We start from the raw sequence: 23,982 nt of genomic DNA on the forward strand, positions 1-23,982 counted from the left end.
TCATGGTATGAAAGAGTCATTTGTTTGGGTCCAAAAACACGTGCCTCATTCAGTCCCAATATTCCAGCACGGGGGTCAGTGCCAGCAGCACTCTAGGCGAAGTCTCAAACAAAATGGCTGCGGGGAAGCACAGCACTTTAGGAAGGATACTACAGCCTTCCATGAAATGGAAGTCAGGACTGATGGTACTGCTGAGGTGTGTAATGACGAGAGCCAGAAGCTGATTCGGCTCCTAGCAGCTACAAAAGGGCGTCTTGTTATAAAAAATGAGAGAAAGCGATACATAAAGAGAGCAAAGGTCATCAAGCCACTTTAAGTTTATTGCAGGGCACAAACGAGCCCGGGAGCCAAAATTCCAGAGCCGAGGACACAGAGGTGCAGTCCTGGTACAAACTTGGACACCATGGATGTCGCCGCCATTAAATCTGAGGGGGACGTGTCCCCCTCACATTTAATAATTATTTGTTTGGATCCCCCCCACAATTAACATAAAATATTAGTTTTATGGCAGTGTGTCCCCTCACATTCAAAATGCTTCTTACATTTCTGTTGGATACAACAGTATTTTGGGATTCAGCAGGCCTGGTGCCATTCAGATGATTAAATGAGACGTTACTACTAGGAGAATAGAGAGTGACACCCAGGCACCCGCTGCATTTCAGAGAAATCTCGGGTTCATTCAGGTGCATTACAGACTATTGTGAGCCATCATTCCCTGGTCTTCTTTTTGACCCACCATGCACAGAAAGACAGGGCCCAGTGACCTGCTACCCACAATCCTCTACCACTTTATAATAAAACCCAAAGCATTATGAGTGCTAATCTCACACTGCCATTCAAGAGGGGCATCCCATGGTCAAATCGCAAGTAACCCCTGATCTGATTCCGATTCAAAGACATGAGAATAAAAGCCCTTTTCCCACACAGTCTCTTTCCTGACTTTAAGCCTCAAATGCTAAAAAAATATATTTCACAGTTGCTGATCCTCAATGCAACCGTGACAAACCTCCAAGAACAGACCGGTGGCCCAGAGCCGGGAGATGGTGTTGCATTGCTGACACAGTTCTGGAGACCTTTGGATCAGCATAAGTCCATCATAAGAGTTGTAAAAGATATCATTCCTACCTTTTCCCTGCCCTGATGTTAGCAAACACAGAGGTCATTTTAGTCCTTTGGTATACACTTCTCACACATGCCGGCACACACCTGATTAAATGAAACGCCGCCCCCCCCCCCAGACCGCACTGAACATGGAGTGAAGCGCCCTGTCAATGCATTTCCTGATTTTTTCATTGGCCCCATACCTGCCAGTATGAGGTAAAGACACAAGAATAAAGAGTTATTCAGCATCACCTCTTCCTTACCTAAAAACCGCACCTCTTAATATTATTACTACTACACCTGCCAATTTATCCATTATGCATTTATACAGCTAGAGATATTATGGAAGCAATTCACGGTTTGCTACTCAAAGGTTCAACAGCTGGGCACAGCCGTGAAGCTTGTATTTCTCCCCAGCTGCATTTGAGGTTAAGCCATGCCCAGCTCCAGGGGATCTCCATGTTCCAGAACAGGCCTGATGAGCTTTACTGCAGCCTCAAAGCCCCGCGGACCAGAGCGATAGGCCTCCACATACCACTTCCTATCAGGAAGGGTGTATCGCTGCTGTAACGCTGACAGGAGAGCACTTTGTACAGTAGCTCTGTCTGATAAGGCTTTGTTTGGGTATGAAGCAAAAGGCACACCAGGGTTTACGCAAGCAGGAGGCAGAGGGAACTGTAAGGAATGAGATGTGGAGCTCGAGCGAGCAGAGAAGGCGGAGCCTACAGCAGCCTATGGATACCAGTCCGACTTTCTTTATAAGCCACAGCCTGCAGACTTAAAGGTCAGACACTCTTTCAAATGCTTCAGTTCCTGGGGTTTGTATTGAGATTTTATATATGTGTGTGTGTGTGTGTGTGTGTGTGTGTGTGTAGTTGCCCCCTCCGTGTGCAGCTATAACAGCTGCCACTCTTCTGGGAAGGCTTTCCACAAGATTTTGGAGAGTGTCTGTGGGAATTTTTGCCCATTCATCCAGAGGAACATTACTGAGGTCAAGCACTGATGTTGGACAGGAAGACCTGGCTCTCAATCTCCATTCTAGTTCATCCCATAGATGTATGATGGGGTTGAGGTTAGAGCTCAATGCGGGCCAGTAAAGTTCTTCTACACCAAACTCACTCAACTGTAGCTTTATGGACCTTGCTTTGTGCACTGGGGCACCGTCATGCTGGAACAGAAAATGGCCCCACATATTTGGAAGCATAAAATCGTCCAAAATGTCTCAGAATGTAGAAGCATTAAGAGTTCCCTTCACTGGAACTAAGGGACCTAGTCCAGTGCCTGAAAAACAGCCCCATATCATTATTATCTCCTCCACCAAACTTTACCTGCCTGACTGCATTGTGCCAACTGTAATGTTCTCCTGGCATCCACCAAACCCAGACATGTCCATCAGACTGCCAGACAGAGAAGCATGATTCGTTACTCTACAGAATGTTTCCACTGCTCCAGCATCCAATGACAGCATGCTTTACACTACTGTACTCCATCCAGTGCTTGGTACTGCAATTGGGGATCTGAAGCTTACGTGCAGCTGCTCGACCATGGAAGCCCATTCCATGAAGCTCCTAGTGCTGGGACTAATGTCAGAGGAAGTTTGGAACTCTGCAGTTATTGAGTCAACAGAGCGTTGGCGACTTTAACACACTCTGCACCTCAGCCATTGGTGACCCCCCTCTGTTCCTTGCGGTCTGTCACTTCATGGCTGAGTTTCTATCGTTCCTGAACTCTTCCACTTTGAAATAATACCACTTACAGCTGACAGCAGAATATCTAGCAGAGAAGAAATTTCAAGAACTGACTTATTGCAAAGGTGACATCCTGTGACGGTACCACGCTTGAATTCACTGAGCTCTTCAGAACGACCCATTCCTTCACAAATGTTTGTAAACCTGACTGCATGGCTAGGTGTTTGAATTTATACACCTGTGGCAACGGGTCTGAATGAAACACCTGAATTCAGTGATTAAGAGGTGAATCCCAATACTTTCGTCTATATAATGTGAGTGTATATACCACTGTGCAAAAGTCTGTGCAAAATAGGCAGTTCGAAACTTACGATTAAATGATCTTCATGTTGATATAAAATTATGATGCCTGTCAAAGTGTGTCAGCTTAGGTAAACCTCTCCTAAAGTCACTTGAGAAATGTCCCCTGTCCGATACACCCATGTCATTTTTGACTCAACCACTAATCCACCTTGTTTAGTTAATCAATACCTCATGAAGTTATCTGATTAAGTTAATTGATTAATTGAGCAGGTGGTGAAATTTAGGGAATAGATGGAATAGCTTTGGTACCCCTGAGGAGAGGTTTGGGAACTGAAAGGTCAGATGGACTTTAGTTCACCTAACTATCTGACAAGATATCAGTAACTTTCTGGAGAACAGAAGAAATTTATTTTTTATTGTGTTACTGTTAATTTGCATATGTTCTAATGTGAAAATGTTTTTTTTTATACACTGCCTACACAGATAAACAACCTTAAACATTTTCATTGACTGCCTAACACTTTTGCACAGTACATTGTATATATAAAGTGTGTATGTATATTATATATATATTATACACATTGTATATACAAACACACACATACCTTTAACCTCTCCTGTGACCTTAATGAGATTTCAAGGGCAAAACGAGGTATGGATTTAAAAGTGAAAAACAAATTTTAAGTAGAGCAGAAGGAGGCCAGTAAGACTTTGCAGGTATTAAAGGACTTTTGTTTATTGTCCATCCCATTATTGTGTAATTACAAAGCCCTGTTTTCAGTACGCATAAAAGTTCTTGCAAACTGCATCCGAAAAAACCTCACTGGCCTCTACAGAGCACGTGCACCAGGAACAAACAAACCACTGGATGCCCCCTCACCCCCCACCTCCACCAACAGTGTAGAAGATTACAATTCTGGAACAAACAAGCACCCGCGCATGTGCACCCTTGCACAAAAGGGGGAGCTTATCCCAGCAACCAGACGGGCAGGGCCTTAGCATAGAAATAAACAAATCTCAATGAAAAGGGCTCCTGTGTTTTCAAGATAGAGCCAGAACGTGTGAAATCGCCGGTTCCTACATGCCAGTCTGAGGTCAATCAGCAGAAACAAAATGTCACCTGGAAACGCTAAGCAACATCAGTATGGCTATTAAAAAATTAATCAGCACAGCATGTGTTGCATTTGACTGTAAACACACACAACAACAAAGAAGTTATTGTGAGGAATTACTGTATAAACAAGGGTAATTAGAGGACTTTCCCCTGGAGATCTCAAGTTAATAGCAAGGACAGGAAACAGACAGCTATGAGAAGCAGAATCCAACGAGCTTATGGAGCTGTTCAAACCAAGGAGAGTGGTGAAGTCAGACGTCCTGCTTGTGGCCGTCATTGAGCACTTGATAAAGGAAAAACTTCGGAGGTCAACACACCGTCCTCGGTACTTGGCAGACACTATGTTGAGGATCTGTGGCTCGCATGACTGCAATAAAGGGTTCAGAATGCATCACAGCCTGGGCACGTCACATTCAAATGAAGATCTTTAGGGGATTCTGCAGAGAAACACACACTTTTCACTTAGCCATGAACAAGTGGCACAAATAAGCAATAAAACACACATCAGTCACTGACTGCAATATGGGTATCGGACAATGATTACCCTAACCATCCGTTTCACTCAGCCCCCCAAATAATTACTCATATTATCTACAGAAATTGCACAATGTATACAGCATATAGTATTTCACGTTATTACAACAAACCACACACATGTTACAAATAATTAGGTCCCTCCACCTCAAATATGCTTTAAAAATACTAAAAGGGACAATTCGCACATCGGCCACAGGTGGAACCCGGTGTTCTGTCGAGTTGAGCTACTTTGCCGAGTTAGACTACCGTAGTGCTAATCGATAGCCCTAACCCCCAAAAAACCGTAAAACTCTTACCTTAACCCTAACCCAACCCCCTATAACCTAACCCTAATCCCAAAACGGTGGAAGTGCACATGCGCAGAAAGGCTCGATAGCACGTCTCGATAGGTAGCTCAACTCGTCAGAACACCGGCCCTTTGCGGCCATTCAGTCTCTTTACATTTTTTTTTAATAGGCCAGACTCAGAACGACGTGTGCAAACTTTTTTTCCATTTTTGACCTGGCCCCGTTTATTAAAAATAAAACGAGCTGAGGGCAGTAGGAGGACTAAGACGTCGACGCGAAACGGACGCGGAGACGCCTAACACTCTTGACCCAAATTTGCGACGCACCCGATGGTTCCCAGTGGGCCGGCCGGCCCCTCCTCCGCGACACTGCAGCTTCTACAGCGCCTGGCCGGGCCCTATTGGCCTGCAGAGGCGTGGGGAGGCAGCCGGCCGGCCGCCGGAGAGCTCCGTGCATTGATCCACAGTAATTAATCTGCCAGCAGCGCTGAATTTATTTTGGTCGATATTCAACCCCTCCCCCGTTTCCCCCTCTATTTGGATATTTTCCCGGGGAACCGGTGCGGCACTTCTGTCACTAAAAGGCACATTATGTCCCCTGTATAATTTTTTAATTACGTGATCTCCGGTATTAGTTGCACGGTTAACCCAGAACTAAATTAATGAGCGCGAAGAATGGAGCGAAAAGAACCGGTTCAGATACCTGTAATGAAAAAAGAACCGTCACTCCACGGTTATTAGCACTTTCATAAACCTGGCCGTCATGCCGTTTCCATCGAGCTGCTGTGGCATAAATCAAATGACAGAAGAACGTATGTCAAATACGTGCTAAAACAGTGAACGAAAGGTGGTGCTCCATTGCATCGTGAACATCTTTGTTTCTGTGGAATGTACATTGATATGTTTCATACTGTTCGCCAACAAAAAAAACAGGGTGTTGCTCGTTTTATTTTTACTGACTTAATACCCAGTACTACAACTAACGTCATGTATGTTTTCCAGTCATTTTGTTTGTCCAGGTGTGTGCCTTACCTGTTGGACTACAGCAATCGATCTTATGCCTCAGATCGACCACAAAACACAAAAATAACAATATTGCATAATGTGTTTGTGTTACATGAACAGACTGACCAGAATGCCTCACGCAGCAAAGAGCAAATATCCTTTCAAGCTGGATGCCATTTTCTAGTCTTTTTCATCCACTTTCTTCATGCAGTATGAAACATAGTATGATTAATTTCATGCCGCAAATGCGAAAACCAAGGCAATTTAATTCATGTTTTTTTCTGCACCATTCTACTGACATCATAATACTAGCAAGAAAGAAAATGCCTTTAAAGATGAGTGCACAAGCGCAGGATATAATAATACACTTAGGTGTATTATTAATGGAGCACTGTCTGGTCCCGGCTATCGGGCCACGCTCGCAGACAGCCATAATCGCGCACCGTATCTTTCACTGTGCTTCCAACAGTGCATGTGCAGTCTAGCGCTACCATGCATGTCCAAGGGAGTGACGCATTGCAGGTATGAATGCACCAATCAGAATCGTTCTACCCTTCCTGCCGCGTCCTATACGGTGCAGGCTGCATTACTAACCTACAAAATTTTCACCTCCGCGCTTTGATAGTTCCACATATGTGGGTACGAACACCTAATTTTATGCAGAAAATGATCGGTTCCGTTCAATTTATATAATTTCTTTTCTAATGAAATGTTTAATTATATAGTGAAATAGCATTAATAGCATTTGTAACTCTGTCTTGAAAAATTTAAGGAAGGTACAGTGAGCGAAGGGATACACTGAGGGGGCGGAGTTTATGAACAACCGTTAAAGGCGGGTGGGAGGCGATCTGCTATCATCCAGTGAGTTACCGGAGAGGGGAGTGTTGTACTTTTAGTGTGACAGCGTGAAAAAGAATAACAAAAATGGTGAGTGTTTTCACATCCTGTTATAGCTACTGTATCGATGGCGGACATTCTCGCCTTGAGTCATTTAAGAACTTGAGCCAGTGAGAAATTTCCATGGCTGTGCAAATTACTTGTCCGGTCGGAGTTTTATGTGCATCAGGGACGGTTATCGGGGTTTAGATTTGTTGAAGCGTGTATAGTTGTTTTATTTTCACTTTCTGATTAAAATAGTCATTAATAACTTTCTCTGTGTATACTGTATCAGGATTGCATTGCCGTTGGGGAGAGACGTGGGGATGTAAGAGTGAAATGACAGCGGGGCCGTCTCCCGCCTGTTGCTGTAGTTCTATCTCTTTGTCTCGTTTTTCTTATTATGTACAGTGATTTTGTTTTTCTTCATTCACCTCTGCGTATTCTGCAACAGTGTTGAGTTGTGTCTCGATCGGGGTATCCACGCGTATGGACAGTTGTTCACAGTAGTGCCCCTTCGGGCGTTTTAGTCCGCAGACCGCTTCGTATCCTCTGGATTACCGGCATCATGAGGAAAGACCGATAGGGCGACACGCGCAGCCGAATGTAACATGGATGTACGGAACGACTCCGGAAAAGACTGCGGCCGCCTAACCACACCTAGTTCACAACCGAAGTCTTGGTTGTTGGGTGGGGATGCGGTCTGGCCCGGCAAAGCAGTATCGGTCCTCAAAGCAGTTCCCAGGATCTTACGGAGTTTGATCTGTCGATGTGCAGCTGTTTGCGCAGATTCGCGGCTCCCCTGAAGGCTGCACGCCGTATGAATAATGCGTTTTGCAGGCGGACTCCGGTTAATGATTACACACATTTACTAACTTGATTTTAATTGATTGTAATACATCTGAACTCTGAATGTAGTACATGTCAAGTTTATTGCGCCATATAGGCGTAACTTTACTGGGCGATATTGCGCAAAGGTGTGGGGGGGACCGAGTGAAGAGAGTGGTTACCTTGGGATTGCTCATTTAAACGCTGGTGAGTTAAAAACAAAGCATAAACCTAACAAGCCAAGATACTCCCGTCCCTCTGGCTTAATTGGAGTGTGGTTGTAGCTCCGGAGTGTAATTTAAGCGGAATACTGCGCCAAAATGTGGATTTAAGCATGCAGCTTCAAAAGAACAGTTCATCTGTAAATGAGCCTGCAAGGCTGTGTGATCCATTACATGTGCATTCAGCAGTAATGTAGATGCCTGTCACTTAACCTAGCTTATGGTTTCTTACAGGCTGATCAGCTGACAGAAGAGCAGATTGCCGGTAAGGTCCCCTTTCTCCTCCCTCCATCAGTGCTGTCTTCAAGCTACACGAGTTGCGGCATGGTTTCTTGCAATGCTGCCAATTACCATTGTCGGTCTCTCCCCGGATTATTTTTTGCCTTTTAAGGCTTTCCTCTGGACAGACCATTAAAACGCCTGTGTTTCTGGGGGTGGGGTTGGGGGGGGGGGGAGACCTACCCCGCAGAGTTCCCAGTCCCTACGGCATTTTCACACCAGCAGAAAGACCCGGTTCGTGGAAAGTGCTTTACATTTTATCTCTGATTTGGAAGGGCAGTCTACATTTGCAACACGTTACCATATGGAAACCAGCGTCGGGGAGTCTGCTCAGCTGACGTCGGAGAGTTTGTGGCGCATCAGAACTGCATTTGATTACCAAATGCGGCGACTGGCTCCATGGCAGGAAAACTGAGTAAAAGTCTGGATATGCAGGGTGGAGCGGTGGGTGTGCCCATGTGCGTGGACTCTCGCTAGATGTCAGAACAGCAGCGTTGCCCCAGCTGTGTTAATTTCGTTGAAATGCTTGGTTGAATTATGTCTCTCAGGAATATAATGATCTCTGTATATTCAGCTTAAATGGAGGAGGACAGGATTATACAACAGTTGAGGGCAAATGCTGCTGTCCTGTGGGAGAAAAAAAACAACATAATATTTGGTTTAACTTTGTACTGGGTGTGGTGGTTGTTAGATTTTTAAATAGTTTTTGCAGAACACTCCTGTAATTGGATGCTATCCCAAGGAAACAGAACTTTCTTTTCTTGTTTACATGTGTGTCGTCCAGAAAGGGCTTGTTAACAACATTGGTGGACCATGTAATAGGTTATTTGTAGTTGTTCAGATGGTGTCTCGCTATGCAAAGCATATCGCTTCACCGAATTGCCTGTGACTTCAGTCAAGTGATCCTCTCATGGGTTACATAAGTTATTCATCAGAAGAGGCAGCCAGCGTCTTATTCACGGCGGGTCTGGTGGCACGGAGACTGAGGCCACAGTCATATCCACACCGCCTGCATTCCCGTAATCAGGGCTGGAGGGTGTCAGCTGGCATGAGTCTGACAAGCTGCTCTTTGTCGAGGCTGATTCCAATTTGTTGTGTCAAACTGTCACGGACTATCTGCTCCTGCGGTAGCATTCTCGTAACTGGCGGCATCCCGTTGGCTCACGGGCTTCAGTTGTCCCCTGCGGCGTGCACATCTGATGCAGTGTTGCATGAGGGGGGCTTGAGCGCCCAGTGTTGCCGCCATTGTTACCGCCCCTGAGCTAATGGGCCAGGCAGCTATTGATGTCGCTGGTTTACACCATCTGATGCGTGGCCCAATTGCCCCTGCTGAGTACCTTGTAGTGCTAATGCATTTCTTTAGAGTCAATAATTTCCCCTCTTGTCATCTTTGCTCTTCCATTTACACACTCATTGTCTAAGATGAACCACAGGGAAATTGTCCAGTAACATTCTCTGGGTGGGCTGGAGGTAAACCGCACAGATTCTCTGTGGGCAAGGACTGGGCTTTTAAGCAAACCAGGAATCGCTAAGCATCAGCCACTTCTTAGGAGATAGTTGAGAATGTGGTGGTGATTTCCCTCTAAAGCCTTCCACGTTCTCCTGTTCCTTCTTGCAGAATTCAAGGAGGCTTTCTCGCTATTTGATAAGGATGGTGATGGAACCATCACCACAAAGGAGTTGGGCACAGTCATGAGATCCCTGGGCCAGAACCCAACAGAAGCAGAGCTGCAGGACATGATCAATGAGGTGGATGCTGATGGTGAGGAACCAAGAGTTTTGCCAATACCAGGAGCCACCATTCCTCCAAACTCTTATTCACCCAAACTTTAACTAAACAGGGCTAAAGCACAGTTAAATGTTTCCCTCCAGGAAATGGCACAATAGACTTCCCAGAATTCCTGACAATGATGGCAAGGAAAATGAAGGACACAGACAGCGAGGAGGAAATCAGGGAAGCATTCCGTGTCTTTGACAAGGTAACGAGGTGGCTGAGCTTCCGAAGTACGCTGTAAAGAATGTGGAAGTGTCGGCGAGAGCATAAGTGAGTGTGACTAACTCCCCTCCCCCCACCCCACCACCACCACCGCAGGATGGAAATGGGTACATCAGTGCCGCAGAGCTGCGCCACGTTATGACAAACTTGGGCGAGAAGCTGACGGACGAGGAGGTTGATGAAATGATCAGGGAAGCAGATATTGATGGAGATGGTCAGGTCAACTATGAAGGTAGGTGTGACCATTTACCAAGGTTCACATCTGACCTTGCTCACATGCAGCATTTTACAATCTGAATGTTAATGCATGGCTGTATGAGAGCCTTATGACAAGAGTCCTTTTATTGGTCTTTCATCTGTGTGACTCCTTACTGTACTGATTCTGATTGGCTCATTGTAGTCTTGACTCGTATCTATTCATGCATCTAGAGTTGATTGGTCATTACACAACTAATCCATCTCCCTCTTGTCTCTTTACAGAGTTTGTACAAATGATGACGGCAAAGTGATGGCCTTGTACAGATTTTTTTTTCTTGTATAAAATTAGCCTTTTCTTTAATTTATCTGTAAAATGTTTCTGTCCCTTCCCCTGCTGTCCAAAGGAACTGCATGTATACTAATTAGGATTCAGGTCCTCATTTCCCTTTATTTTGCTATCATTTACTTTTTATTTTATTTTTGGTTTGTTTTTGGGTGAAGAATGGTCACATGGATGGGTGCTGGGTGTGGCCTGGAGCCTTTCTGCCCTGCAGCCGGCACCCCAGCATAAGGTGACATTGGGGCTGCCTGTCAGTTGGAAGTGGCATGTTAACCTTTTTGATGTGGAGGACGACTCTGCATGGACTATGGACAAAGTATACAGAAAAAATCTCAGCATTGCACTATATTGCAAAAAAAATGAAAAAAAAAAAACGACGGGTGTTTTCCGCTAGGTACTCGTACACTAACTTTTTGTATCTGCTGTTCTATACCAGAGAACCTTGTTTGATTCTTACTATGCTTTTTAACGTTTTAGTCACACTTCCTTTTCTTTTCTTTTTTTTTAAACTGCTTATGGCATAGCCATGCCTCAAAGAATCCATTCCAAGTTGTATATTTTTGTTTTCCAATAAAATTTACAATTTACCCAACTGGAAATGCCCTTGTTTTTCCTGAGGATGGTAGTACCTGATTTGCATTAGCAGCTTCTGAACACAAATTTGGCCCTATACACAAAATCAGTTGTATCTAAGCAACCACTGACTTTATACCCATATATTTAAAACCAGCTTTTCACTTCAGCTCTGGGCTGGATTTCTCCTCCCCTATCAAGACCTTATTGAAGATGGAGACTTGCATATGTATTTGGCACCAGTGTATACACAGATATCTTAAATTGCTGTGGGGGGAGAGGGGGTCTAGCATTTTGTATTCTCGGAATAAGAGCCCATGTAAGGCAGGGCAGAAGTGGTTTTTCTGCTATGTGCATTTGCCAAAGCCAAAAAGCCCGACCAACACTTCTGATAAATGGCCTAAATATAATCCTGGGGGGGGGGGCAGTTGCTAAATTTACCAGAGGGTAGAACTTCTGAGGTCAAAAAATGACACTATAAGCTTTTAGTTAATAGTAAGTTTATGTCATGGCAGACAATTTTAGTTTCCTGTGTCGACATGGCGTGGTCCTTCGGATTTGCGTAAAACTTAACCTGCACCTCGTAACTTACGTAAAACCTGCCCCTCAGCCTCTGCCGTTGCACAAGCAGAAGTCTTGTTTCTCACTCGGTCGATGCGAAGCTGCACCCCAGCGGGAGTCTCTTACTACCCAACAGCAGGGCTACCAAATAGGCCAGGTACTGAGCCTGGGATCCCATTTTATCTGCAGAACCAGTATTTCCAGAACCTTTCCTATGTTTCAGACAAGGTGAGGTGCATCTCTCATGGGGGCTGTAGCCGATGTAACCTGCAGCAGGCCCTATCCCTGCGCAAGCAGCATCCGACCACGTCTTCCTCAATTGGGCAGCGTCAGGCCTGCGACTCATATGTGTTTATGATCTCCACCCTCACTCCCTTCCATCAAGTATAATGCTAGCTTGCTCCACAGCGTACCATTTCCATGCATATTACCTGCAACTCTTCCCAGTTTAGATTTTGATGGTAGTCTGGACCTAAAACAGGGGTGGACAATCTTATCCGCAAAGGGCTGGTGTGCATGCAGATTTTAGGGATAACCTTTAGGTCAGCTGTTCAAACCCAGGTGTGAGGACTCTTCAGCCAGTCAGTCCTCTAATAATCGATTTAGGGAGTTGCAGGGAAAACCTGCCCACACAGTGGTCCTTTCTGGATAAGATTGCCCACCCCGATCTAAAAGCTTGTTCTGTGTGGCCTATGGTCGGCCGGTGAACCAGTCTGCTTAAGCTCAAAGCAATGTTCAGCTCTTACATGGCCATACTGGGGAAATGCGGTAGAGGTATTATTTAAATGGATTTCAACAGGCGTAATCCGCTCCCTATTCAGAACCCAAGCATAAGATAATTCGGTGTGACTGCAAGAAACCCAGGCACACAGCAGTACTTTAATCAAAGTGTTCTGCTAACGAATCCGCCCCCGTGGAGAGCTGCAGAAAGACAAACACGTCAGCGACAGCAGCCTCAAAAGCTTCCTCACAGCCGGCAGGTCACTAGTTAGCTGGTTCTGGAAAACCCACTTGGTTTCAATCAGAATAGGGGTGGGCAGGAATCAAAGGCCCAGATTTCAAAGGAGCAATAGCAACACTCTACATAAAATTACCCCTTAATTAAGGTCTCTGGTGCAAACAGCAGATGTTACATTTTTCATTGACTTGGTTTGATCCCAGTCTAAGGCTGCATGTTTGCAATGAGGTTATACCTGGACTGGCAGCTGACCAGTTATCCAGGCTTCCTCCCGCAATGAGAACAGCGCAAAGTCAAATATGACACTTTAGTGTGGCTTTAAAAAAGACCAAAATATTAACTGTACTATAAATCTCATTTGCATTTACACGATTCTTTTCAACATATTAAAAGAAAAAGGTACCTGTGTAAGATTCACGCTCTGGAGCTCAGTGGTGCCCCAGAAATCACAAGAATGAGGTTTCAGCCATAGTGAACGACACAAAATACAGTCAGTGTTATTGTGTGTCATGGCGTTCCCAATCTCCAGCACTTACGTAACGGCAGGACGGCGAGCGTTTTAAGGACATGCTGTTTCTCTGCCGCGCGGCTGCAATAACCCAGTTTCATAACGAGCTTTAAAGAATTTAATCAGGCATTCATACAATATGCAGCAATCCATTATAGAGCTACTGACTTGCACACCTTTTCGGGCGAGGATGTCAGCCTTACGCTTAATCTTATCACCACATAATATAATATAACATAATATAATATAATATAATATAATATAATATAGATATTCTTAACAGAGTTATGTAAACAACCATGGAAAATATGCTAAAAAACGCTGCAATAATCCTTACAAAAAAGTTTGTAGCATCTTCCAGCATTAAAGGACAAAGCTGACAGAGGCTGCCTGGCATTGAGAGGACTTGCCAGAGCACCATCTGTGTCACCCAGAAAGGCACAATATGTGCACACAGTCGTCCTTATAGGTGGAAATCGATCGCATGCTGAGTGCTCAGCTTGCAGTGCGTGCCACACTGCGGATCTGTTACTTGGTGCCAATGTGTAAGATGGTCAAAAGTGTCAGGGAGTCAACAAGAGGAAGTGTTTGTGAGGACAAGAAGCATCCTAGAGATAGATTTATTGCATTTGTTCAAAGGCAGAGAGAGATGCTTATAAAGAGCATTAAGTGATTATGTTTTCACACAGATGGCAGAAAGATAATTACACAGACACAGAAATCTGCCTGAGAGTTAAATCTCTATTGATCTCCCTCTAACCAGAGCAAACTCTATGATATCGCCATGACGCCTGCTGATAGGATAGCTGTTGAAAGAGATTGCGTTATAGGAGAGTGAGAAAGTGAAAAGAACTCTGTGATCAGTGTGATACGAAACACCAAGAGCTCAGGATATGAAACCTAACTTGTTACATTATGCTCCAGCACTCAATTAGATTCCTTACAGCAGCTGAAAGACTCCGTATTGTCAATGTCTGACTTACATCATTCGAGGAGCAGATCCTTGCATACGAATCTAATACACTGATCGGCCATAATATTAAAACCACCTGCCTAATATTGTATAGGTTCCCATCATGTTACCAAAAGAGCTACAACCTGTCAAGACGTGGACTCCACAATCTGGCACCAAGACGTTAGCAGCAGATCCTTTAAGACCTGTAAGTTGCAAGGTGGGGCCTCCATGGATAGGACCTGTTTTTCGAGCACAACCCACAGATGTTCAATTGGCTAGAGATCTTGGGAGTTTGGAGGCCAAGTCAACACTACAGCTCTTTTTCAAGTTCCTAAACCATTTTTGAACAATTTTTGCAGTGTGGCTGAAAGTGGCCACTGACATTGGGGAATACTGTTGCCATGAAGTTGGTGTACTTGGTCTGCAACAATGTTTAGGTAGGTGGTCAAAGTAACATCTACATGAAGGCCAGGACCCAAGGTTTCCCAGCAGAACATTGTCCAGAGCATCACACTGCCTCCGCTGGCTGGCCGCCTTCCCATAGTGCATCCTGGCTCCATCTCTTGCCGAGGTAAACGACACATACGAACCTGGCTGTCCACGTGATGTAACAGAAAACGTAACTCATCACACCAGGCCACCTTCTTCCGTTACTTCATGGTCCAGTTCTGACGCTCACATGCCCATTTTAGGCACTTTTGATGCTGGGCAGGGCTCAGCATGGCCACTCTGATTGGTCTGCGGCTATGCACCCCCATACGCAGCAAGCTGGGGTGCATTGTGAGTTCTAACACTTTTGTGTCATAGCATTAACTTTTTCAGCAATTCGTACTACAGTAGCTCTCCCATGGGATCGGACCAGACAGGCTGGCCTTCACTCCTCAGTTACATTGTCAATGAGTTCACTGGGTGGCCTTCCTTGGACCTCTTTTGGTAGGTACTATTCACTACATACAGGGAACATCCCACAATACCATTTCAAAAATACCATTTTTAAGAGGCTCTGACTCAGTTGTCTAGCCATCACTATTTGGCCCTTGTCAACGTCATTCTGATCCTTACATTTGCCCATTTTTACTGCTTCCAGCTCATCAACTTCAAGAACTGACTGTTCACTAGCCTAGCATTCAATGGCACCCTTGACAGATGCCAATGTAACGAGATAATCAGTGTGATTCACTTCACCAGTCGCTGATTTTAATGTTATGGCTGATCGGTGTATGTTTAAATAGACTTTTTGGTATTGTGGCTCCCAAGCTGGTCACGTTAAACAGGCTCAAAATGTTGTTTTAATGCAATTTTTGAACCGCATATGCTATCTCCTTAAGGACAACAAAGCAGTAGGGAAAGTTTTCTGAATTAATGATCTAAAAAAGGCAGATTTCAAGTCTCAAAATAAACAGCTGTGCTTGCATCCGCCTTTTCGTCAGCCGTTGTGTTGGTCATATATCATCTCCTCTGATAACTATTTATTTATGTCATTCATCGGACGTTTTGTTTTCCCAGTCATGACATTCTCAAGGACTAATCTAATAGCAGTGCAAGAGTAGTATACAGTAAATATACCCCTAACACACTAAACACGAAGGTATAAAAACACACCTTAAGTGTGAGGACTTCAGAGTGTCACTTTTAGTTGTGATAATAAACGGATTACATTCGCCGATATCTACTTTTCTCCCCTTCTAAAAGTTGCCCATAAGTTTCGAATTCTGTTCGCATTTTTGTAAAATGATGATGATTAATCAAACTCGATTGTTTAACGTAACATGTTAGCACCATTACCCCGTCAGTCCGGTGTTATTCGCATCTGTGTTGCTAAGCGCAGATGCGTCTGTACCGCTGAACAAACACGCGATACTGACCAAGGGGACAGTTTTAAAGATAAAGGTATTTCAGTCTGCGTTACAGTTTAATTATATGCATTTTCTCTTTATCAGTATTTATCTGCTTTTAACGATCTTCTTCAAAGGGAAGTCTATTGAAAATATTACGTATTCGATTTAGTTTTCAGAAACGCATCTGAGATAAAGGAATACATGACTTTATATAGAGAAAGAGCCCCCTCGAATGTTAAAGAGGGACTTGGTGACGACGACAATCACAGACCAAAGGTAAGGATTAAAATGCAATACGTTTAAGTGCGATGCGGGAAATAGGCGAATACATCCGCAAAACAAAAATGCAAAATGGTCTTGACATTAATCGTTGGGATGGGGAATCTGAGGACAGCATGTCTTCTGCAGTCTATATTCTGTCAATAACTGTAGACGTTTATCAGGTGCTGAGTATAAAGATGAAAAGTTTTTTTTTTTTTTTTTTTTGTGGCGTTTACGTTTTAGACAAAGCAATAATGAAGTCATAACTATACGGTGGAAATCTAACGGAGCAATCCAGTTCAGGTCCCGTTATGGGACTGGGCCCTGCGCTATTCTTGTCGTCTGGTTCAGCTTCCTCACCAGCCACTGAGATATTTTAACTAAGAAGCAATGGAGAGGAGAAACTTGAAGAACAATGGAGATATTTTCTCAAAGGGGCGGGATCAACCATTGAGTAACGGTTAAGAGGAGCACTTACAGGATAGGAATCTGCCCTGCAACGGGCACGGTGGGCCAACACTGGAGGGGGCCGCAGATGTGCTGGAGCAGAGGAGCAGCCTAAGTTCAGCATTTACTAACTTTCGTACCCTGACCAAGTTATAAGGTGAATGTGACTAAACTGTACATGCAACATTTGGCAATAATATTTAAACTGCTTAATATTTAATTTATAATAGCACTTAATACCTTTGGTGCCTTTCCTCCATAGCTTTTGGAATAGGCTCTAGACCTCCAAAACCTTGCATTGGACAGTTGGGTATAGAAAATGGATAGATGGATGGATAGTACTTCATATTCCAGCAAAGCCTTGTTTCATCTGCCTACAGTGCCTTAGATGCCTTTGTGTGTGTATGAGCTGCATAATCATGACAATTAGTGTCTCCTGTCACAAGCTGGGGGGGGGGGGGGGGTTATATTAATCCCAGAAAGGTACAGCTAGCGGAAGTCTCCAGCCTCTTGAAAGGCAGCTGAGGAAAACAGGGCAAAACGTGAAAAACATCTCCTGTGCGCAGAGGCCGGGGGGGGGGGGGGGGGTCTGGGGTTTTCAGCGTAGCTCATTTGCATCCCGGAACGATAACCATGCGGCGGGATGAGTGACTGCTGGGTATCCCACAGCTGTGGACCCTCCAGTCCTCTGAACGCAAGGGAGATGGTGACTGACCTCAGGCTGCAGGCTCAGCCATGCAGAGGAGCCTTTAGGACACTCAGCTTGGTGGCGGAAACTAAGGGGTCATTCAGTACCACACTGGGAATCGCCTCTGCCGCTCCAGTGCATAATCCCAAGAGGACCAGTGCTTCATGTCAGAGCAGCTCCACGTCTCTCTCCATCATCAGATCAACAGAGGTCTTAGCTCATGGTAACGTTTGTGCCAGAAGCGACTTCATGTTCCATCGCAAACGCCCAGATCGCAGGGCCTGTCAGAATTAAACCAGCCTTGGTCCCTGTGCCAACAGCCAAGCAGAACTGCTATTTGCAGTCAATGTGCCTCAAAAGCAAAGGCCTTCAGGACGCCGAAGCAATTCCTGAGCAATTCCTGGGGACCGTCTTTCACGCTAAATGCTCAGACCCTCATCTTGAGCGATTGTAATTGATGCTGACCCCAAAGCTACAGCCGACGGTGCAGTGGAATGTACACTAGTGGCCAAAATTGTGGAAACACTTACAATTTCCAACTGTTGCTCCGATTGCTTATTTAATCGTCCAGTGTGTGATATTTGAACATTTGTTGATGGTTTATAAACATTTTCGCGATAGCTGTGTAGTGATTTTTAAAGCATAACGCCAAAAATGCTAGGTGATTCCGCAATTTTGGGCACTAGTGTACTGTTGCCAAGGATCAACACCATGATGAATTTTGATTGGCATTTTCATCAAAATGCAATTTTTACCGTGGATATGGCATTTAAAAATTTGGCTTATATAGTTGTTTTTTCTCAAACAAAACATTTTGCCACAGACAAGTCTTGCCACGGACATGTTTGTCCATGTGTAGTCAGGTTGACAGTCCCTCACAGGTGCGACCTGGAGTTTGTGGCCTGTTGCTTAGATATTAATGATCTATAGTCCGAAAAGTATCTATGAGCGACCATGATGGTAACCGCTACTGCTGATGACACTGTTCCCCACAGAGCAAGCACACAGGCGCCATGACGGGCAGAGAGACTTGGTGGAGATGTACCTTGAAGGTTTGTCTTTTACCCTTTGAGTTTCCCACCTGCTACATAAAACCATGGGTGAATATAGCCTGGATTTAACTTTGCCATGACTTGGGGGAGGTTGCTTGAAGAAACGACGTCCAATCTTAGGTTAAAAATACACTTAAATGATATACTACACGTGCAGTTTCAGCCAAGGAGCCAGTCTAGCTGTCCTTAATGCCAATTCACATCTTCACTCTGTAGGATTCTCCCAACCCGGGGAGCTACCACATCCGGGACTTCATGGAGGAGGCCGAGCTGAACCCTGTCCGGTTGACGTATGGGTTTGGCGGCCAGGGCAGGAAGGTGCCCGTGCACTGGGGGCACCAGGGGAAGCTGCTGCTGCCGGGGGCTTACGAGCACATGGGCTCCATCCAGGAGACTCTCAAGCGGCCGGCCTCCTACGTCTTCAGGAGCTGTCCTCGTCCGCAGAGCCACACGCTGGGTGTCAGGGACAAGGTGCGCCCACCCCGTCTCGATCAGACCGGAATCATTTAGCCGTACGCTGTAGACCCAAGATGCATTTCCATATCTAGTTTAGCTGAATAATGAGATTTGACTCATCCCCCTTATTGAAATGATGGACTTAATGCCACACATATAAACCAAAAATTAGCTATAGTTACATATTTATCTAAATAACGCTTTTCTTTAAAATAAGACATATTTGTGTAAATCACTCTTAGTGTCATTAAACATGTAACTATATTTAAACACGATATTATTCGGCGGATTAGATCACTTCCAAGTAGCTAGCTTCAAACAGCACGTGAGGCTGCCTAATCCCTGACCATAGTCCCCCACCCCCCCCCCCCCCCACCCTCCTGGTTTCCGAGCACTATAACCTGATAGTGATCAAAAAAGCATGAAATAATACGTCGAATGCACTGCAAGCCATGTGCCCTGCATTAGAATACTGCTCAAACCTCAGGCATGCCTGCACCTGCATCGCCGCCCCCTTCCCAATTTGACAGAAACCCACTCAGAGCCACATGAAACATTCAGCTCTCTCTGGCAGCCAGTGCCGGCGGCCCGGACTCTCGGTCTCGGCTTACAGTCACGCGGCCCGGATCGACTGATCTGTATCCGTTTCAGGACATCAACCTCTCGCCGTGTCACTACGACGTGACAGAGAAACCTGTCCCCAAACTACCCAGCAAGTAAGAACGCCCCCCCCTCTCCAAATTTACTGTTTGATACCCCGCACATACCCTTAGCATTTGCCTCCACTATGGCTTCATTGGGGGCTGGAACTAAGGGGTCTCTTCCCCCCCGTTGTGTGCCCCCTCCTGTTACAGGCATCCGATGTTTCGCTCAACTGTGAAGCGCGCCCCCCCGCCCCCGGTGAGTATTCATCTTACATGATCCTGGGCTCCGGGCCAGTGTGACACTGCAGAATCCATTCAATGATATGCATTTGTTATATAAACAAATGAATATGATGACGGTGATGATTATCATAATATCATATCCCAGTAATAACAGAACAGCAATTACAGAAATAATTTCAAGTATTAAATAACAACGATTTAAACTTTTTGTTTAAGTATTTGTTGTGGGTGCGGGTATTTTGACTGACATGCTGGCTACTCTGGCTAACTGATGTAGTTTTCCGTACATTTACTGGTTCAGTGGTGGACTGGCCATCGAGTTCAATAGTATTCTCTCTGACTGGTGTACTGGTATTATGAAAGATTGGTATACGCTTTATGCGCTTAATATAATCTCAGCCCTGCCTTGGTGCCAGTTGCAAGAGGAATGCTGTCTGTGGCCTGGTGCCTCAGAGGATGGGCGATGCCGGCCATTCCTGAGGACACGGCTGCAGATCAGCCCCACAGGAGAGAGCCTAGAGGGCTACGAGGCACACAGTTGAGGGCTATCCCGAGGTGTGGCCCTCTCTGCCAAGTCAAAGCATGACTGAGTTTTAAAGTGGCAAAGAGTCAAAAGAGTAAATGGAAAATGAGTAGCCGCTGTATGAGTGAACTGAGTTATTTGGTTACCAGTACCAATGCAGTTCCAGTTGGGTAACAGCACCACCGGACAGTTAACTGACCAAACTGAGCCCAGTTATTCTTTCCGAGCTCTGAACACTGAAAGGGCAACTGAAAAACTCTATAATTAAATAGCCCTGCTGCAGAAATCTCTTCATCTCGAGCTAATCACCCGAAATCACAGGTCCAGCAGTTTAATTAAATAAATCGATGCAGATGTCAAGGATTCTCCAGAGGCTGAAGTCTGACGCGTCCTGAAAGTGGTAAACAGAAGAAGATTAATTGTTGCTGATTTTGTGTTTTTGTATGATAACTCCTGAATTTATGGTCGGCCACCCAAGGGCAGAATCCGTGCTGAACTTTACTAACCGCTTCATTTAGTTAATAATTAAGCTCTTCTTTCAATCATCTTTTTTCAGTTCACTTCCCTGAAGCTCCTTCTATAGTGACTTTTTATAGTGATGCTTTGATAACATTGATATAACTTCTGAAAGTCACCAAACACCGACTTCTCCCAATCAGCGAAATGCTAACCTTATCCTTCTCTGCACTGCGCTATCACATAATCCTATCACATACCACTGTGGTACATTCCCATCAGCCCCGCCCACCCCGGTCCCACCCAATCCCAGCTTGACTCACCCTTTCCAAGCAGGCCCACCCCAAGACTAAGGACTGCAGGTAATACCATTCACAGGCTCCTGTGCGGTGACCTGGCAGGCCAACACTGTTATGGCAGCAGCTGCTCGGCCCTAGCGAAGCGGCAGGCAGTGTGGAGGAGTTTCAGAATCTTCACACGTCACGTATAATTAGAAAGGGATAGAAGCTGTGGAAGGTCGGGCCGGCCTGCCGTAGGTGCCTTTGGGCCGCACCCCCATGGCAGGATGACACGAAGGAGCAGGGAAAACGATTCAAGACACCTATGCAGTCCTTCTGCGGGTGGGGGGGGCGTGACGTGAGATCGAACAGAGAGGCATCTCGGGGAAAGCCAAAGAAACAGGCCGCTGATGATATAAGCCCGAATTAACACAGACCCACCGCTTTGACTCCCGCACACCGCAGTGAGGGGGGGGGGGGGGGGGGGGGGGGCGCAGATCAACAAATCCTCTGGCAGGAATCAGATGGTATGTGATGTCAGTTAGCAGCTCTGCAGGGACTGGCACAGTATGAGGGAGTATCCCCCCCCCCCCCCCCCAACATGGGCTCTCACACGTAATAAATCTCATCATAAATAAGGTGGAGGGCCGAGGACAGTCTGGCACATATGGGTGCTGGTTAGGGATGAAATAATCTTATTTATCATTGGTTATACTCTTCTGTGTCCAGGAAGAAATGGAGAGAGGAATCAGTGTGGCCCATGTGTGCCTGACTGTGTGTTTTGGAGGGGGGATGGGGGGCATGAATCAGGGGACTTGAAGGGAGGAGTGGGCTGAAAATAGAGGAAAGCAATTAGTGTATGAGAGAGTTCAAGTCCATGGAGGTGGGGGGGTGTGTGCAAGGCAGATTGTGTGCTGAGTTTGTGTGAGCCACACCGGAGGAGATGAAGAGAGGGACAAAATTAGACAAAAGGAAGGAAAGAAGACACTTTGACAGAGAATATTCCCTGGGGGGTGAAGGGGGGGGGGGTGTTCGACTGAGGCATTCTGACTCAGTGGATCTCTGAGCTCCTTCCGTGAACAGAAAGCGTGAACTATGTCACCACTGAAGTGACAGACTCACCGAGCTGATATTTCTTCACATAGCCACTAATGTCGGCGGTGATGATGTCCAGCGGCCTGAATTGGGAGAGACCTAGTGAGGGGCAGGGGGTCCTTGCTGCAGTCTAAACTGATTGGCTAAGCAAGATAGAGACTCAAGAATTAAGCAGCACATGGACACCAACACAGGTGAGGGACAGATACAGTGGAATTCCCAGAACTGAGAAGCCAGAGGTTCACAGTGAACATGTGATGAGGGCATCCATTGTCTGGGTTCCACCTCTCAGGGTAATGGGTTGACGGTGAGGAAACCAAGGAGAAGCAGACTTCAGCAGCCAAGTGGAGATGGACGTAATGCGTCTCTGGCCACACTGTGCACACGTCTGGTCCATCTTTACCATGATCTGGAGGCTCAGAACCACTTAGATCAATTACAGCTGCAATAAACAACTCACATGTTAGCTATTTAGTGATAGCATCTGCCAGCTGACTCCAACCCCCCCAGCCACACACACACATAACCGCACCTTTGTTTGGAACTTAATAGCATTCCGTACAGTTTGCTTACATCCTGTTTTCCATGCAGGAGTGAATTCTTGGGATGTGAGGAAACTTCCACACTGCAGTTTGGGTCTAAGACACATTCATTCATTCATTCATTCATTTTTATAGCTGTACATGGGCTGCATCGGCCCTAAAATGACAGACAGGATTTGAGAGTCCATGACACCAATCTGGATATTTCAGTTCATTTTCAGTTCAATAAGAAGGTGCAAATGCCCTTTGTTTATAAATAAAACACGGGGACAGATTTTCCCCTAGACATCACATGAAATCAAGCAAAGCCTTTTAAAAGGATTATTTGTGAACTCAGGCTATACCCAGTGAAACTTTACAACTGGTTATTTGCTTTGTAATCAACAGCAGAAAGTTTGACACCTTTACCGCCACTGTACTTGCCCTTCCCTCCCAGAAATTAGAAATGTTAATTTCTATTATTACCCTACCCTGCAGAGAGAAGGACCGGGCCCTGGACACTACGACTTGAGGGTTCAAGCCAGCCGTGGCATCACTTCCTGTTTCCTGTCTACGGTGCCCCGCCTTCATAACATACCCTCGGTATGTGTAGCACTTCACTATGCTTCCTCTCCCCTGGTGGACCCGAAAAAGAGGCTACATGACTATATAATAAGCCCTGTTTCAAATTTAGTCCAAACTTTATAGTAAGGAACAAACAAATTTTGAATAATGTATAAAAAGGTAGCCTCTCTGGACTGTTGACATCACTTCTCGATTTATTCCAGGATCTGAAGTGACGGTATTTATGTTCCCATTTTAATATAATACAGCTCATCTGTCCGAGAGAGGATGAAATGATAGCATCACTCTGTTCAGGGAGGGTCACATTTCATATCCTACCGGTGCCTTTGTTTCCTCAGAAAACTCCCGGGCCAGGAGCTTATGAGCCGCCGTTGTCGATGGGCAGGCGGCGCATGGCAGGGCCTACCAGGGGACAAATCTGCAGCCTCCTCTTCCGTGATGTCTGACCTGCACAGGATCTCAGCAGGATGTCTGCCTTGCTAGCTGCCTCTCTCTTCAGCACCTTAGGGTTCACTTCTTACCCAGGAAGTAAATGACTGAAAAAACAATCTGTGGAGTGGGATTAGTG

General features: G+C 45.5%; 2 protein-coding genes across 2 annotated transcripts; both read left to right on the top strand.

Moving 5' to 3' along the window:
- Positions 1 to 6,832: 6,832 nt before the first annotated feature.
- Positions 6,833 to 11,364, top strand: calm2a (calmodulin 2a (phosphorylase kinase, delta)). The gene is made up of 6 exons (XM_049008046.1): positions 6,833 to 6,961; positions 8,194 to 8,224; positions 9,857 to 10,000; positions 10,111 to 10,217; positions 10,331 to 10,466; positions 10,715 to 11,364. Exons 1-6 carry the CDS (start codon positions 6,959 to 6,961, stop codon positions 10,741 to 10,743), a joined length of 450 nt encoding a protein of 149 aa, XP_048864003.1. The 5' UTR covers positions 6,833 to 6,958; the 3' UTR covers positions 10,744 to 11,364.
- A 4,775-nt stretch (positions 11,365 to 16,139) lies between these two features.
- On the top strand, positions 16,140 to 23,962 carry stpg4 (sperm-tail PG-rich repeat containing 4). The gene is made up of 8 exons (XM_049006478.1): positions 16,140 to 16,217; positions 16,335 to 16,441; positions 18,557 to 18,613; positions 18,830 to 19,084; positions 19,721 to 19,785; positions 19,924 to 19,969; positions 23,328 to 23,432; positions 23,753 to 23,962. The coding sequence occupies exons 2-8, from the start codon at positions 16,367 to 16,369 to the stop codon at positions 23,858 to 23,860; spliced, it is 711 nt and encodes a 236-aa protein (XP_048862435.1). The 5' UTR covers positions 16,140 to 16,217; positions 16,335 to 16,366; the 3' UTR covers positions 23,861 to 23,962.
- Positions 23,963 to 23,982: the final 20 nt, after the last annotated feature.

The sequence above is a fragment of the Brienomyrus brachyistius genome, chromosome 3, assembly GCF_023856365.1.
Source record: "Brienomyrus brachyistius isolate T26 chromosome 3, BBRACH_0.4, whole genome shotgun sequence".
NCBI lineage: Eukaryota > Metazoa > Chordata > Actinopteri > Osteoglossiformes > Mormyridae > Brienomyrus > Brienomyrus brachyistius.